This window comes from Myotis lucifugus, unplaced genomic scaffold (assembly GCF_000147115.1).
Source record: "Myotis lucifugus unplaced genomic scaffold, Myoluc2.0 scaffold_509, whole genome shotgun sequence".
Lineage (NCBI taxonomy): Eukaryota > Metazoa > Chordata > Mammalia > Chiroptera > Vespertilionidae > Myotis > Myotis lucifugus.
The window spans coordinates 126,788-143,588 of NW_005871557.1; the positions used below are offsets into that span (position 1 = coordinate 126,788).

The following is a 16,801-nucleotide window of genomic DNA, read 5'->3' on the forward strand; positions in this document are numbered from 1 at the left end:
AGTGGCAGCGCTGGGGTTAAATTCCAGGCTCTTTCACCAGCAGCCCTGAGGTTGTTGTTGGTGGTGATGGTGATGGGGAGTTCTCTTTCTAAGTCACCATGATTCTCCCTGCCTCCTGCTTCTGCCTCTTCTCCTCCACCAGGAAATACAATGACATTAGGTCCCCTGGGGCTAGAGAATTTGTAGGGGACCCAAGGCATAGGGTTCTCTTGGGGGAGGAGGTCATGTATTCACACAGGCTTGGAGTTGGAGATGACGCAGAGGCAGGGTACAGGAGATTTGATTGGTGGGGACCCAAGTCACTGGAGGGTCCTGAGGAGCTGGAAGGAGGCAGAGAGGGGAAGATAAGAACAGAGCACCCATTTCCCAGGGCTCTGAACGGGTGGCCGTTTACATGCCCTGAAATGCATTAGATCTCATGCAATAAAGCATCTAATCCATTGCATCTAGGAGAAGTCTAGTTTCTTTCCTACCTAGAGAGAGGAATAGATTCACTGGCGGTATTTTGGAGATGCCATGAAAATTCCTTTTGGGTGACTCCAACGCTCTCTGTTGGTTTAAATTAGTAACTGCACTGTCCAGCCAGGTAGAAGATTCTATACGTGGCTAAATGAAGCAGGGAGGAGAAAAAGAACTGTAACAAGAACTGGTGAATTTAGGGGTGCAAAGGGAACAATTCTCCCTCCAGTTATATGAGTGAATCTAGATGAAACCACCTCGCACCAAGCCTGCCATGCAAGAGGTTCTTGGCGAGGTTCTGGTTGTGTTAGGGTCAAGATGGACTCCATCTGGGCTGGAGAGATACAGTCATGATGTTGCTCGAATGTCTCTCCGCTCCAGGGTGGGGCTGGGGTTTCCCTCCCACGGGACTCTCCAGCCCGCCAACTTGCTTTTGGGACTAGATCTGAAAAACCTTTGCACACAAAGGTGTAAACAGTGGATAATCGCTTAGAGCAGCAGTCCACAGGTTCCTGGGGAGGAACCCCAAGGTACCGATAGTGGTTTCTTGGCCTGGCCTGCGTGGCTCAGTGGTTGAGCGTTGACCTATGAATCAGGAGGTCATGGTTCGATTCCTGGTCAGGGCACAGGCCTGGATTGTGGGCTCCATCCTCCAGTGTGAGGTGTGCAGGAGGCAGCTGATCAATGATTCTCTCTCATCATTGAAGTTTCTCTCTCCCTTCCTCTCTGAAAGAAAAAAATATAAAAAAAATAATTGTTTCTTGGCAAACAGAGTTCCACAGTTAAATATATTTGTGGAGGGTCCTTTACTATGCTTCCCTCCTGGGGTTCACAGCACACGCTGTATATTGAAGGCTCAGAGGGGTTGTGTGGTAAAGAAACTGCCTTAATGTTGTTTAATCCGGCATTTCACAGGCCTCTTTGACCCTAGCATCCTTTTCTCCTCCTAGAATATCTATTATGAGCTTAAATAAAGCTTGTGGAAAGCTTAGGGAGAGAGCAGGACTCTCGGGTGTTCGTATCCTTTTATTTTTATTTCATTGTGAGAGGAACACTCAGCCATGTGACCTGTCCCTGTCACAGGTTTTGAGTGTACCATTCACTGTTGTCGGCTTCTAAGTACAATGTTGTGCAGCAGATGCCGAGAGCTTGTTCATCTTACGTAACTGAGACTCTGTGCCGACTGATGAGTAACTCCCCATCCCCCCCAGCACCTGCTACCCACCATTCCAGTCTTTGATTTTATGAATTTGGCTATTTTAGCTAGACATGGAATTGTGCAGTACTTGTCTTTCATATTCTTAACCGGGGTTAAAAAGACGAACCTTTGATTGTGCTATTTCAGCCAAAGGGCAAATGAGTGTGGGTCAATACTAGACCCTAGAAATCACTGGCATCGACATTCCCCAGAAGACAGCTTCTGCTGGCTCCTTCAGGTTCACCTCCTGGCCCTGCAGCCAGCTGGTCTCTCTCACCCCTAACGCACCTCTCCTCTCCTTCCAGGCAGACATCTTCTCTGGGGCCATCTTCATCAACTTGGCCTTGGGCCTGGATCTGTACCTGGCCATCTTTCTCTTATTGGCAATCACTGGCATTTACACCATTACAGGTGAGTTATTCAAATGACTCGACTCAAGCCCAGTCCAGAGTTAGGCACTTGGGAAGGAGGAAAGCGAGTGTCTTCACTCGAGGAAAAGAGATACACCCAGGAAACAGATCGAGGATGGGGGATTGGCTTGTACAATGATTTGGGAATCACAGACCCTGACAAGTTATACGGGTTGCCCCCAGAAAACTCCAAGGTTGGCTGGAATAGTCAAGACAGCTTCTTCCAGGAGGCGGGGCAGGGCTTGCCCTTGCAGGTTGTGAAGAGAGAACTTGGCTAAGTTGGGAGAGTCGGGGAGGGAGTGCCAGGTGCAGGGACAGGTGAGAGCAAGGAATGGAGGCAGGAATGGGCATGACGCAGGGCAGAGGCAGGGTGAGAGCAGATGCATTTAGTTGGAGGAGGGTGGTCAATGGGAGGTAGGTGTGTGTGTGTGTGGGGGGGGGGTATGTTAGGGCCTGATAATTCAAATGAGGTCACAGGGCAGGAGCCTTAGAAGCCAAACAAAGGTCTTGGAATTGATGTGACCAGGACTGGGAGGCACTGGGAGGAAGAAAGAAGGGAGTAACACATGCAAAGAGATTCTAGAGGAAGACTCAAAAGGTGACAGGAGAAGCTGATGACATGAGTAGCAACTGGGGGCACCTCTGAGGAGGTGTTGCTCTGCCCAGTCCAGGGGCCAGGCTCAGTGATGGAACTTGCTGCTCAGCTGGAGCTTCATATGAGCTTTGGGGACAAGAAGTAGTTAGAGGGTCTGAGAATAGAGTCAACATACAAGTAGCCCTTTAAATGTGTCCATTTGGTAATGTCCCCAGACATTTTGTAGAGATGTCAGCTCTTTGCTCTTCCTGCCTTCATTTGTGGCAGATGCTTTTTCTTTCTTTCTTTTTTTAAAAAATATTTTTTTATTGATTTCAGAGAGGAAGGGAGAGGGAGAGAGAGATAGAAACATCAATGATAAGAGAGAATCATTGACCAGCTGCCTCCTGCACGCCCCACACTGGGGATCGAGCCCGCAACCCGGGCATGTGCCCTGACTGGGAATCGAACCATGACCTCCTGGTTCTTAGGTCGATGCTCAACCGCTGAGGCACACCGGCTGGCCCAGATGCTTTTTCTTACTACAGAGGAGCCATCTCCTGGCTTAAAAGGATCACATCGAGCTCTTCCTCCTCCAATAGGGAGAAACATTTCTCCTTTCCTCAAGGTCTTTCCAGCATTGCTGTGACGAGTGGAGATGTTGGATCATGCTGGGTGGCAGACTGTTGTCACAGGACAACAGGAGGAAGGAAGGGGAGGTGGGCGACTGAGGGGTGTGTTCACACGGTGTGCAGAGCGAGAGGGGCAGCAGTGGGTCAGGAGGCAGGCTGCCTGGTTGCTCTCCTGCGTGCGGTCAGATACATTGTCTCCTTGTCCGCGTAGGGGGCCTGGCGGCTGTGATTTACACGGACACCTTGCAGACGGCCATCATGCTTGTGGGATCTTTCATCCTGACCGGGTTTGGTAAGTGGGGCTGCGGAGGCGGGGAGGCTGAGGTAGAGGCCCAGGGAGAGAAAATCAAGTCCAGGGTCTCTGCCTGCCTTTCCCAGAGGAGTGGTCCAGCCCAGAGCGGCCATCACTGTGGGTGTGCAGGGGGCACCTTCCTCAGCCCTGGAGGTCCCAGGGTGGGCCTGACCCGGACAACGCCTGTATTCCCTGCTACCCCCTCTAGACACTCGGGGCCAGTGGTCCCCACTGGGAGTCTGTGATGATGTAGTCTCCTCTCCACAGAGAAACTGGGCCAAAAAAAAAAAAAAAAGGATAAGACTTAATATGAAATATATTCAAATGTGTCTTAAATCTCAGGTTATATCTTATCTACATTTTGGTGTCAAATGTCCTTTCTTTTATGAATCGATGATAGTGAGTGATTATTTGCTTGCTTATGTCCTTATTTGACAACATTTTTAAAGCCCAGCCACTCTCTATTGGCCCCTCTCCCCCCTAATGTTGTAAACTGTCATCTGTCTGTGGAACCCTAAAGGCAAGGCTAGACACCCTCGCTCTAGAGGCAGTCGATATGGGAGGATGGAAAATGCATTGTATTCTGAAGGGGCCCAGGTTCTCGGGGTGTCCTGTGAAGCCTCTGATCTGCCTTCTATCTTCCAAGAGCTTCCATTGGGCTTCCCCAGGGGTGCTCCCGGGGGGTTGTGGGGGGCGGGGGAGCAGAGGAGGCTGTTCGCAGGACAGGGACTGGAATGCCTTCTTCAAGGACACAGTCACCAGGGGGCCGGGCTCCAGGCTCCTCACCCATGCTCTGCTCATCCCTGCACTTGGCTGGGACCAGGGGTGGCAGGGCCTAGTTTGTGTCTCTAGGTCTGTGTCTGGGGTCCCAGAGGCCACTGCTGACAGTAGCGGGGGGGGGGGGGGGTGGGGAGGGGAAAACAGAGTTTTTGAACCTGGTTCCAAACCAAGGTCTTTCTTCTAATAAGTCAAGTAGCTTCCCTTTGTAACGATGCTTAGGGTTGGAGTCCGTTCATGGGTCACTGCTTTGGAGCCTCAGAGTAGCCCCCGAGGAGGCTGGGCAGGGGTAAGGATCACAAAGCCGAGGCCAGAGAGCGACTTGCCCGAGGCCACACGGAGGGCCCTGGCTGTGGGGCAGGACCTCTCGGTGTCTCGGGCATCCACAGGGGAAACTGCCGTGAAGAGTGGAGAGTTGCGGGATGCTGACTTTTATGACTGATGTTTTTCAGCTTTTAATGAAGTGGGAGGGTACGGGGCCTTCATGGAAAAGTACATGAACGCCATTCCGACCAAAGTTTCTGACGGAAACATCACCATCAATAAGGAATGCTACACGCCCAGGAACGACTCCTTCCACATCTTCCGAGACCCCCTCAAGGGAGACCTGCCGTGGCCGGGGCTCATCTTTGGGCTGTCCATCCTCGCCCTGTGGTACTGGTGCACGGATCAGGTACCCACACTGGATGTGCCGGGGGGACAAGGTCTCCCCCGGGGTGCTGCAGGAACTCCTGTCTGTCTGTCTGTCTGTGGCTTGTGGGGTTGGGAAAGGTAGGGCAGGGCTCACGCGGTCTGGGGGTCACTGACCCTTGGTAACATGGGAGTGCCAGGCCAAGCACCCAGGATGTGGGGGAGGGGAGCTGGGGTGGCCAGAGGCGTCAGGATCGGCACCTCACCTTGCCTTTCCTGCCAGGTCATTGTGCAGCGCTGCCTGTCAGCCAAAAACATGTCCCACGTGAAGGCGGGCTGCGTGATGTGTGGGTACCTGAAGCTGCTGCCCATGTTCCTCATGGTGATGCCAGGAATGATCAGCCGCATCCTGTACACAGGTGATGCCTTCTGCTGGCCTCAGTGGCCACTCTCCCCCATTCCTGGCTCTGAGCCACTTCAAAAGCCCTGTCGCTCCCTGCTCCTTCCGTTCCTCCTCCTCCTCCCCCTCCTCCTCCTTTTCCTCTTCCTCCTCTTTCTTTTCTTGCCATGCATTGCCAAGTATTATTGATCTCCCCCAGCGGTTCTCAACCTGTGGGTCGCGAACAATGAAAATACATCCTGCATGTCAGATATTTACATGATGATTCGTAACAGTAGCAAAATTACAGTTATGAAGTAGCAACGAAAATAATTTTATGGTTGGGGGTCACCACAACACGAGGAACTGTATTAAAGGGTCGCGGCATTAGGAAGGTTGAGAACCACTGCTCTAGACAGTGAGCAACTTGAGGTCACAGAAGCCACAGAATTGCCTCCCCTGGTTTTTGCAAATTCTCTGAACCAGGAGGTCACGGTTCAATTCCTGGTCAGGGCACAGGCCCAGGTTGCAGGCTCGATCCCCAGTGTGGGGTGTGCAGAAGGCAGCTGATCAGTGATTCTCTCTCATCATTGATGTTTTTATCTCTTTCTCTCTCTCTCTCCCTCTTTCTACCGTTCTCTGAAATCAGCGAAAACATATTTTTAAGAAAGAAAGTGAATCTTGAACGTATTTCCCTGATGTCTGCTCGCTGACACGGCTCTTCATCTCTCTCCAGATAAAATTGCCTGTGCTCTCCCCTCGGAATGTGAGAAATATTGCGGCACCAAGGTTGGCTGTACCAACATCGCCTACCCGACCATGGTGGTGGAGCTCATGCCCAATGGTGAGATTCGTCCCCACTGGCGGGGTCTTTCTTGGGAGGCTGATTGGGCTCGGGCTTCTCGTGGATTCTGTGGGCCTTCTGGGCAAGGCCATTTCCATGCCTGGAGGTCAGTTGGGGAAGCCTCATTCCAGGTGTCCTCAGTTTTTGAGCAGGTCTTACCTTGTGGCCAGCAGACATAGGACTAGGTTGGCTCTCAGACCTGGCACTGGTCTGTTGTAGTCAGGCTCGGAAAGGAGATGACCTGAAAATGCGTTAGGGAAAAACACGGCTTTTCCATGTTCATCTGGAAGGTCTTTCAAAGTTCTCCTACAGACGTTGACATGGCGGCTTGAACTAAGTGGAGTTTTCCCTGGAGAATGAATGAAAAACATGGAGAGAAAGGCAAGGAGTGGTTTTAGCTCTAGCATGAGGACGTTTGAGGCAGTTGATGGATGGGATACAACTTCTCACTACAGAGAATGTGTTCTCCTAGAAGATTGAGAACATAGAGTCCACTTTGGTTAGAGTTTTGGGGTAGACCTGTGGGGTTACTTTTCATATTGCATAAGGAAGAAAAATCTAATTCTGGCTCAAGAGATGCAGATTTAGTTAGGTTAGGGGGTCTCGGGAGATCCAAAATTCAAAGGTATTGGCCAGGAAAATTTAGAATAAACTTCTACACAATTTTATCACTGAAAGGAAATGTAGAGATCATCTAATCAAACTTCTTCATTCTGCAGTTGGGGAAACTGAGGCCCGCAGAAGGAAAGTGACTTTTCCAAGCCACACAGCAACTCAGCGTCTGGCTTGTATAATTCTGCTCAAGGCTGGAATTGAGGAATTTGAGATGGCCTTAAAAAAAAACACTGGATGCATCACCTTGTGCAAACCATTTGGATTCAAATTCTATAAACATGGGAGTAATAGTTAACTATTCCACTTAGCTGGGCTGCTTATTAATTAAGGTTGCAATTAATAAGAATCACATGGCTCTTTTATTTTACTTTTTTTTTGTTAATCCTTGCCAGAGGATATTTTCCCATTGATTTTTAGTGAGAGTGGAAGAGAGAGGGAAAGACAGAAACATCGATGTGAGAGAAACACATTGATTGGTTGCCTCCTGCATAAGCCCTGACCAGGGCCCGGGCTAAGAAGGAGCCTGCAACCAAGGCATGTGCCCTTGATCGAAATCGAACCTGGGACCCTTTGGTCTGCGGGTCAACCCTCTATCCACTGAGCCTAACTGGCTAGGGCAAATCCTAGTTTAAATATTTCTGCTATATCATGGATCTTTTGAATTAGAGATCTTATAAAAGTCCGCTCAGATGGAAACACACACACACACATGCGCACACACACACACACACACACACACACACCATCACCACCATCATCCAACTGCAAAGTGTTAGCCTCATATATATTTTATTCTTACCTCTTTGTTGACTGCTGTGGGATTGCAATATAATGTAAAGCCACAGTCCATTCCGTAAAATGTCTAGTTTTTCTGGAGAGATACATCAAAGACCAACCATGGCATGATTTCAGAAAGCAAACAAACATTGAGTCCTCCCATGTTCCAAGTGTGAAAGAGCTGAGGTGTGGTGTGTACCACTCAGAACCCCCTTCTCTTTCAGGGCTGCGAGGCCTGATGCTGTCAGTCATGTTGGCGTCTCTCATGAGCTCCCTGACCTCCATCTTCAACAGCGCCAGCACCCTCTTCACCATGGACATCTACACCAAGATCCGGAAGACAGCAACGGAGAAAGAGCTCATGCTTGCAGGAAGGTACATGAAGCTCCCACCTGCCTCCACCAGGAGGCTTGAATAATTACTGTATAGGGTTCCCTCCAGCTAGGGAAGACGGCAGATGCTTGGGTAGCGTGGGAGTAGCCTCTGTGGCCAGTTATATTTTCATTCCAGTGGCATCGGCTTTGAAATGCCCATTTGGAGTGAGAAGGGACATCAGGGACCATCTAATCTAACTCCCAATTTATCAATGAGCAAAATGAGTGCTTACTATTTGCTCATCTATTTGCCCACTATTGGTTTGACTATAGCTAATCCTCATCCCAACCTTGCAAGGTCAGTGATATTATTCCCAGTGTACAGTGAGAGAAATTGAGACTCTCAGAGGTCAAGCAAGGTGTCCTATGTCACAAAGAGAGAAGAACAATTTGAATCCAGGACTGTCTGGATCCAAAGTCCACACCCCTTTGTTCCTACACTCGGCTGCCTCTCAAAGTGGGATCTCTTGTGGTAGCGGCTGGTTTAGGTGACTATTGAAAGTCAAGTGCGTTTCACTTATAGGTACAGATGACTTTCTCGGGGAGGCAGAATATGGGAGAACAAAAGCCTCAAGAATGAATTTGCTAATTATGTTTCCTTTGCTGTGGTCATATTGTATGTGTGTGTGTGTGTGTGTGTGTGTGTGTGTGTGTGTGTGTGTGTGTATACATACTTGCTCATATATCCTAGAGGCCCAGTGCACAAAATTCGTGCACAGGTAGGGTCGCTAATGGCTGCCTGCTGGGGTCTTCCTTTGTTCCGCGCTGCCCCTTGGTGGTCAGTGCAGGTCATAGCAAGCAGTCGAACTCCTGAGGGGACACTTTGCATATTAGGCTTTTATATATATAGATTTATTCATGTAGAGCCAATTATTGACACTATTGCGGGGGCTTTGCTTTCAGAGTGTTCATCCTGGTGCTGATTGGCATTAGCATCGCCTGGGTGCCCATCGTACAGTCAGCACAAAGTGGGCAGCTCTTCGATTACATCCAGTCCATCACCAGTTACTTGGGACCCCCCATCGCAGCTGTCTTCCTGCTTGCTGTTTTCTGCAAGAGAGTCAATGAGCACGTAGGTAGCATTTGTGTGTAGCCGAAAAGGCCCTCTCTGGTGCAGAAATCCCCACCTGGATGTGCCTGCTCTCTATGGGAGGGATTCTGTTTCCCAGCGCTCTCCAACGGGAATGGGTGCGCTGCTGAGGGTTTGGATGGCAGTGCTCCCATGTTCCGCACTCCCGTGCTCCGGCTTCAGATGGCCTGGAGCTATCCTTTCTCTCACCTTTCTTCTCCTGCCTCTGCCCCTCCGGCGTGCACAGCTGTCTTGTGTGTTCAGCAGTTGGTAACCCAAGGTTTTCTTTCCCAGGGAGCCTTTTGGGGACTGATCATAGGATTTCTGATTGGGTTGTCCCGTATGATCGCCGAGTTTGCTTATGGAACCGGGAGCTGCATGGAGCCTAGCAACTGCCCCACGATTATCTGTGGCGTGCACTACCTGTACTTCGCCATCATCCTGTTTGCCATTTCTATCATCATCATCCTTGTCGTCTCCCTCTGCACCAAGCCCATTCCTGATGTGCATGTGAGTACCCACTTAGGAAACCTGTCCTGTCCTTGTTTCCCATGTTCAGGCTGCAATGCCCATCTTGCCGCCCTCGGCTCAGTGAGACATCTCACACTCACATGACTACATAGTGCACCCTTGCCATTGGTGCCGTGCAGAAGCATACAGGACAGGAAGCTCAGCGTGCCGGCTGCACAGTCTCAGGCATGTGTCTTCAGCAGGAGTCCTCAAGCGCTCTACATTTCCATCCAGGGGATCTTCTCTGACTCATGCTCCCCAAGGGACAGCTCAGGTGTAAGGGTATGAGGTCAGTAGGGCAGGTTCAGGGCTACACTGGCTTAGATGCCCAGGCCCCAGATAGGAACTTATATTTCTCATAATAGTTCCACGGTCAGAACTTCCAGGGATCCCAGCAAGGGACATCCCTGGTTACAAAAATCACTACACTCAGGGAAATCTGAAGTATGATTTGCCCTTTATTTTTTTCCTAATCAAGTCTCTAAACAGTTGCCCGTAGAATTCAAAAGAAATTTCAAACAATACTAAAGTCCAATTGATTTAAGACTTCAAAAATGGCAAGTACTCTTCTTGAACTCTAGATGTCGCCCTTGGTTTAGGGTGTATTCACAGCCCTCCCAATGCAGATGAAGATGACCAATGAGAGGCCATTTTCACCATAAGCAACATAGTCTGGTAACCCAATCCAGCTGGCATTCCACCTTTTCCAGGTTCCCAAGGAACAGAACAAGATCATATTCATCCATAGAGAAAGACAAAGGGTTTTGTTAACTCATGTCAATAGAGATGGTGCCTCCAGTTCTTCCCAATTCTAAATGGCTCTTGATTCTACAGCTTCTCCCCATACGATGACAAACACACACAGTACAACAATGTGATCTTATGCGGTTGGTCTGGACAGATAGGTGTCTAGTCTTGTTTCTCAGAACCAGTGCTAAAAGGAACGAATTCATTTCTCCTAGGTAGCAAGAGTTCATTCATTCAAACCACTTATTTCTGTATTCAAGGCATCTTCTTAGCCTCTGAATATGCATACATCACAGGGGCTAGTGTGTACACGTCTGTGATTGACACCTAAGTTCCTGACATATTTAGATATAATGCTGTGGATGGGAACTGTTATCTATGTTCTTATTGGTACTGAGAGGCCACATTCCTGTTTCTTTCTTGATGCATAGCTCTTTGTCCTCCCAGCTCCTTGGCCCAAGGCCCTGTTGGGATCTCCCTGTTGACCTGTTCTGCTTCCTCCACAGCTCTACCGCCTGTGTTGGAGCCTGCGCAACAGCAAAGAGGAGCGGATCGACCTGGATGCCACCGAGGAGGACGTCAATGAAGCCCCAGAGGAGACCTTTGAAATAGGTGAGTGCCTTCATCAAAGCCCAGATCTCTCTTCTAGAGGGAGGATGGGAGCGGGCTAGGGAGGTGTGAGAGGAGGAAACGAGGTTTGGGACATCCACTCAAAGGTTGTGGGTACAGCGGAGGAGGTACAGAAGGGGAGGAGGGAGGTACAGAATCATTGCAGCTCCCTCAGCCCTCACAGTGTACAGCCTTCAGTGATGAAGGGTGGGTGAGGAACTTGCCACCCTGACTTGATCTGGGGCATGGCCAGGGCCAAGGGAAGAGTCAGAGCTCTTCTGACATAGCCTGTGAACTGAAAGCAGATGGAATCACAACTACGGTTCGTCCGAATGACATCAGCAGGATGGAACAGAAGCTCAGGATCTTATGTCTTACCTGCCTAAGATTTAGAGAACCAAATTTCTCAGGCAGTCCATTGAGATCATTCTTGGTCAGCGTTCAGACACTCATCCTGATCATGGAGAAATGCTTTCCTCAACTTCTATGTTCTTCTCCTCCACGGAGAATGGTTGTGTTAATGTGTGGTGTACACAGGTGTGGGAGCTCAAGGGCGTATGTTTCTTCCTCCTCCTCTTCTTCTCCTTCTTCTTCTTCTTCTTCCTTCTTCTTCTTCCCCTTCTTCTTCTTCTTCTTCTTCTTCTTCTTCTTCTTCTTCTTCTTCTTCTTCTTCTTCTTCTTCTTCTCCACCTCCTTCTCCTCCTCCTCTTCCTCCTCCTCCTCCTCCTCCTCCTCCTCCTCCTCCTCCTCCTTCCTCTTCTCCTTCTTCTTCTTCTTCTTCTCCTTCTTCTTCTTCTTCTTCTTCTTCTTCTTCTTCTTCTTCTTCTTCTTCTTCTTCTCCTCCTCCTCCTCCTCCTCCTCCTCCTCCTCCTCCTCCTCCTCCTCCTCCTCCTCCTCCTCCTCCTCCTCCTCCTCCTTCTTCTTCTTCTTCTTCTTCTTCTTCTTCTTCTTCTTCTTCTTCTTCTTCTCCTTCTTCTTCTTCTTCTTCTTCTTCTTCTTCTTCTTCTTCTTCTTCTTCTTCTTCTTCTTTTTAATTCTTACCCAAGGATGTTTTTCCATTGACTTGTAGAGAGAGTGGAAGAGAGAGGGAAAGACAGACAGAAATATCAGTGAGAGAAACACATTGGTTGGTTGCCTCCTGCATGCGCCCCAACCAGGGCCCGGGCCTGGGAGGAGCCTGCAACGAAGGTACATGCCCTTGATCGGAAAGGAACCCAGAACCCTTCGGTCCGCAGGCCTATGCTCTATCCACATAGTCTAATGGGCTAGAGCAAGGTCATGTGCTCTTTACCTGGTGTTGGGCAGAAGGTCTCATCCCGCCACCTGAAGGGAGCGCACATACAGCAGAACAAGTCCTGCATCTGGCCGTCAGGAATATCAGAGAACCCTAGCTCTGGAAAGGGCCCGGAGACCAGTTGGTCTTATCGCCTCATTTTGAAAGCATATACATGGAGACCCCGGAATAGAGAGGCTTTGCCAATGGCCCCAGCTCTGACACAATCTGCCTTTGATCTCGAAAGACTTTTCCGTTCTGACACCTGTGGCTACACAGGAAGTGCAGAAGGAGCCTCAGCCGTAGGGCAGCTGATCCTGGTGCTGGAAAAGGCAGCCCCTTCCTGCTTCCCGGCAGCTGGCATGGCCCCCACTTCTCCCACCTCCAGAAATGTCCCCACATTGAGGGAGAACACCATAGACTTTAAAATACTCACCATGCAATGAGGAGTATTTTGAATGTTTTCGTGCAGGCAAAAGATTATTATTAATTTACTAGAGGCCCAGTGCACGAAATTCGTGCATGGAGGGGTCCCTCAGCCCGGCCTGCACCTTCTCCAATCCAGGACCCCTTGGGAGATGTATAACTGCCGGTTTAGGCTCGATCCCACAACCGGCAGTCAATCATCCCTCTCGCAATCCAGGACCGCTGACTCCTAACTGCTCACCTGCCTGCCTGCCTGATTGCCTCTAACCCCTCTGCCTGCCTGCCTGATCGCCCCTAACCGCTCTGCCTGCCTGCCTGATTGCCTCTAACCCCTCTGCCTGCCTGCCTGATCGCCCCTTATCCCCTCTCTCTCCGCGCCTGCCACTGTGGCTTTGTTCGGAAGGATGTCCAGAAGATATCCAGTCTATCTGGTCTAATTAGCATATTACCCTTTTATTAGTATAGATTTGTTTTTGCACCAGAGGACAGGGTTAAGACCTGGTTGGAAAGAACTCACCCAGTTTTAACTCAAAGAGGCAAGATCGTGTAGAGACAGCATGTGATAGTGGGATTCAGGAAGCACTGAGGTTGAATCCTGACTTCTCTACTCACTCCCCTTGGTGAGTGATTCCATTTTTCCTAAAGCTCAGGCTCCTCACATGCAAATATTCACAGTGGTAGCCTAGGCTTCACAGCGCTGTTGAAAATCTTGAGTGAAATCATGCTCCACAACAGAATCGGGCATAATCATACCGTTGTGATGGCCACGGAGGAAAAGGTTTCCAAGTTTATCTGAAAGGCGGGAGCAGCCAGTGTGCATCCATCAGGGATGCTTAGAGGGGACTCCCACGCTGGCTGGAGAATTTTAGCTTAGTGACTTCTGAGGTTTGTGGCAGTACTTGAATTCTGTCGTTTCTTGGTGAACCTATGGCGAAATCATACTGAATGTCCCGCCCTTAAAGTACAATAAACTAAGATCTCTAGAGGGCTTTTATAAACAAGGGGTGTCCCCTCATCATTCTTCAAGAAACAGCAGTATGAGAAGTCACCCCTATATCATTGTTACCACCACCACCAGCATCATGGCAGATAATGGTATGACCACAATGCATTTTAATTATGAACATCTTACTCTAGTCTAGTGTTTCATTTTGGCACATCATCCTTTTAAAAAACAGATAATACAAGTATAATTCTTCCAATTTTACAGATGAATAAAATGAGACATAGAGACTTTCTGGAATATTTTCTGCAGAAGGCAAGGTCTTTTACAATCCAAATTTAAAATAAAATAAAATAACTTATGTATATGGTTTAAAAACAAACAACACAAAAAGTTCTACATTAAAAAGTAAAAATGGACCCACTTCCATTACTTGGCCCAGAGGTGACCACCATTGAGAGTTTTTTTGTCCCCAAGAGAATTTTTAAAAATATTTTTTTATTGATTCTAGAGAGGAAGAAAGAGAGGGAGGGAGAGAGAGAGAGAAACATCAATGATGAGAGAGAATCATGGATCCGCTACCTCCTACACGCCCCACACTGGAGAGTGAACCCACAACCTGGGCATGTGCCCTGACCGGGAATCGAACCGTGACCTCCTGGTTCATAGGTCGATGCTCAACCACTGAGCCACACCTTTTAGTTCCTCCTGCTTCTGTAGCCAACAATTCTTTTATTCCTTTTCCCCAACACAGAAGTGGCCGAGGAGAAAAAAGGATGCTGCAGGAGGGCCTACGACATGTTTTGTGGCCTGGACCAGCAGAAGGGCCCCAAGATGACAAAGGAGGAGGAGGCAGCCATGAAGCTGAAGCTGACCGACACGTCCGAGAAGCCTCTGTGGAGGACAGTGGTGAACATCAACGGCATCATCTTGCTGGCCGTGGCCGTCTTCTGCCACGCGTTTTTCGCCTGAGTCCTGCCTTTGGCCGCCGACCGCTCTCACAAAGGCCAGACTGTTTACTCTGCCCCCCTCTAGTCCCTCCTGGGGTGTTGAGGGGGAACCAGCCGGTTGTAAATTTTGCCCAGTTGATAAATGTGTACATGTGTTATTATAGGAGAGCCGGACCAAGGTAACCAGTTTGCTGTGAACTTAGGTATTTGAGGCCAGTGTGAGACAGTCAGCTGTACATAGCGTGTCAGAGCCGCGGGAGAAAAGTCTGCTCATTGATGGGAATGCAGACTGAGAAACAGAACCCTCGAGATGCTGGGGGCACGTTTGTCTCAGGGCGATTGGGCGTGTCCACATTGTTTGTGACCCTTGACTATTAGTGTCCAGAGTTCTGGCCTCCCTGGTTCCTGCCACTTTCTCTATCGGATCCCCCTTATCCGTGTTTTTTTTTTTTAAAGAAAGATTTCACTCTTCATCATACCCCTGTTAAGTTGTTTTCTTGGCACAAGAAAAACCAATCTGGTAAACTGATCAACTCATGGAAGCTGAGGGTGGGAGCTTGCTGGTTCCTATCCTGGGTGCTTGTTCTTTGAAGGAGAGAACGGAAGGGGGGGGCGTGGTGGGGCTGCGATTAGTACTTACCCCAAAGCGGCACAAAGCCAGATGGAAGTATTGCTGTCACAACGGAGGCATTTTTACCATTTTGGAAGTTCAGAGGGAAGACCACAAACCGGCGACCGTCAGCAAGGCAACCTTTCAAAAGCAGTCAGTCAAGAATAATGATACTGAGCAAACCATCCACAACTCTCAAGGCCCGTGTGTGTGTGTGTGTGGGTGGGGGGGGGTGGGATGTGGGGTGGGGGTGGGGTGTGGGGGGAGATAATCTTGAGTCAAGAGGATTTTCTGGTTTCCTTAAAAATGTCCAGTGGGGGTGCCACGTGTTTGGGATTTCCCTCACGTTGGCATTCGAGGTGCCTGGAATGTTCTAGCCCCTCGGCAACGTGTGTGTGGGCTGAATGGCTAATATGGGCATTATTTATGAACACATGCTTTGTTTTGGGGTTAACCTTTTTCTGTGGCTGCACAAAGTACACTCTGGAGTGACTATCCTGCGTTTCCAGGGGCCACTCTTCCTCATGATGCGGGTGTTGACATATTGACTGAGAAGTTGACTCTGTGTCATATCCCAGAGCAAATGTGCCTCTTGGGGGGCGGGGGGTCCGTCATCTCAAAGCCGCCACGCTGTCCTGAACTATTGAGACAATTAGCCTGAGATTCTCCTCCCCGTGAGTTCACGTGACCACAGCCCTTACTCTTTCCAGTTGTCTAGACCGGCCATCACCCATTGACCAAGGTTAGGGCAGGTGGTCTCCGTTCGGGTGGGCGTGCTCCACACATTTCGCTAAGCGGAGTATATTTCTTGTTGAACGTGTTTGTGTCCCAGGGAGAAGGTTTTAAAATGCAATGACTTTAAATAGAATTCTTTCCATTCCACCTGTGAAATCTCAACGATATGGTAATAGAGGCTCATGAACGTGCAGAAAAGGTCAGGATGTTAGTTAGCATGGACGGATCTCAGGCGAGCTTAGAGAAGAGCTGGGATCTGGGGCTGCACGGAGCTGAGAGTGGTCCCTGGGTGTAAAACGGCTCAGCAGGCGAAGGAGTGGCTTGCGCTTGTGGAAGGAACCCCAGAGGTCACTGTTTGCTGAGCCCTTCTGTTCCCCTAAAGCTAGGAAGGGGAGAGGGAAGCGTGGAGAGTTCCACGTGGCTGGCATTGCTCGGTGCCCTCGGCTTTGTGTGGAGTGTGCGGTACTGTTGAGATTGGAGCGGATACAGGGCCAGGGTCGACGGCTGGTGGACGGCGTGGGCACGAAGCAGCTCGATTGTCTTGGATCCCAAGTCTGGCTTTGCTAATGATTCATCGTGTCTGTTGTGATAAATTATTTTGTCTCGACTGTGTGTTTTTTTCTCTTTGAAAAAACGGGAACCTTTGGTGCTTATAGTATCTACCTACCTCCTCTGGGTGCGACGCGGTCGCGTGGGAACGGGAATGGGAGATACATCCAGGAGAGATGCCGTACGGGTGTCCTATTAAACTGCATTTGGTCCCCTAATGAAAATGTATTACTTTGATAAAAATAAACACACCCAAAACCATGACTTCTAGGTTTCCTGTTCTCTAGACAAATACCGACCGTGTCTGTGGGGAGCTGTGGTTGGGGTAAGATATAGATTAGGAAGCAGGTGCTGAGGCAGCAGAGACAGAATAGAGCAACTTGAACAAAAGGTAGGCAAGTTCGGGAAAGGACTTCTAT

At 49.4% G+C, this 16,801-nt stretch overlaps 1 protein-coding gene across 2 annotated transcripts in view; it reads left to right on the forward strand.

The window, feature by feature from the left end:
- Positions 1 to 15,017, forward strand: part of SLC5A1 (solute carrier family 5 member 1) — a 38,025-nt gene extending 23,008 nt beyond the window's left edge. The window contains exons 6-15 of one of the 2 annotated variants that reach the window (XM_006103792.3): positions 1,963 to 2,068; positions 3,485 to 3,565; positions 4,795 to 5,015; positions 5,256 to 5,391; positions 6,088 to 6,195; positions 7,812 to 7,962; positions 8,865 to 9,033; positions 9,325 to 9,540; positions 10,794 to 10,899; positions 14,293 to 15,017. In XM_006103792.3, coding sequence (XP_006103854.1) covers positions 1,963 to 2,068; positions 3,485 to 3,565; positions 4,795 to 5,015; positions 5,256 to 5,391; positions 6,088 to 6,195; positions 7,812 to 7,962; positions 8,865 to 9,033; positions 9,325 to 9,540; positions 10,794 to 10,899; positions 14,293 to 14,510 — 1,512 coding nt within the window. In that variant the 3' untranslated portion in view covers positions 14,511 to 15,017. The remainder of the gene's footprint in view (positions 1 to 1,962; positions 2,069 to 3,484; positions 3,566 to 4,794; positions 5,016 to 5,255; positions 5,392 to 6,087; positions 6,196 to 7,811; positions 7,963 to 8,864; positions 9,034 to 9,324; positions 9,541 to 10,793; positions 10,900 to 14,292) is intronic. The other variant, XM_023745012.1, reaches the window with a different exon arrangement.
- The last annotated feature ends 1,784 nt before the right edge of the window (positions 15,018 to 16,801 follow it).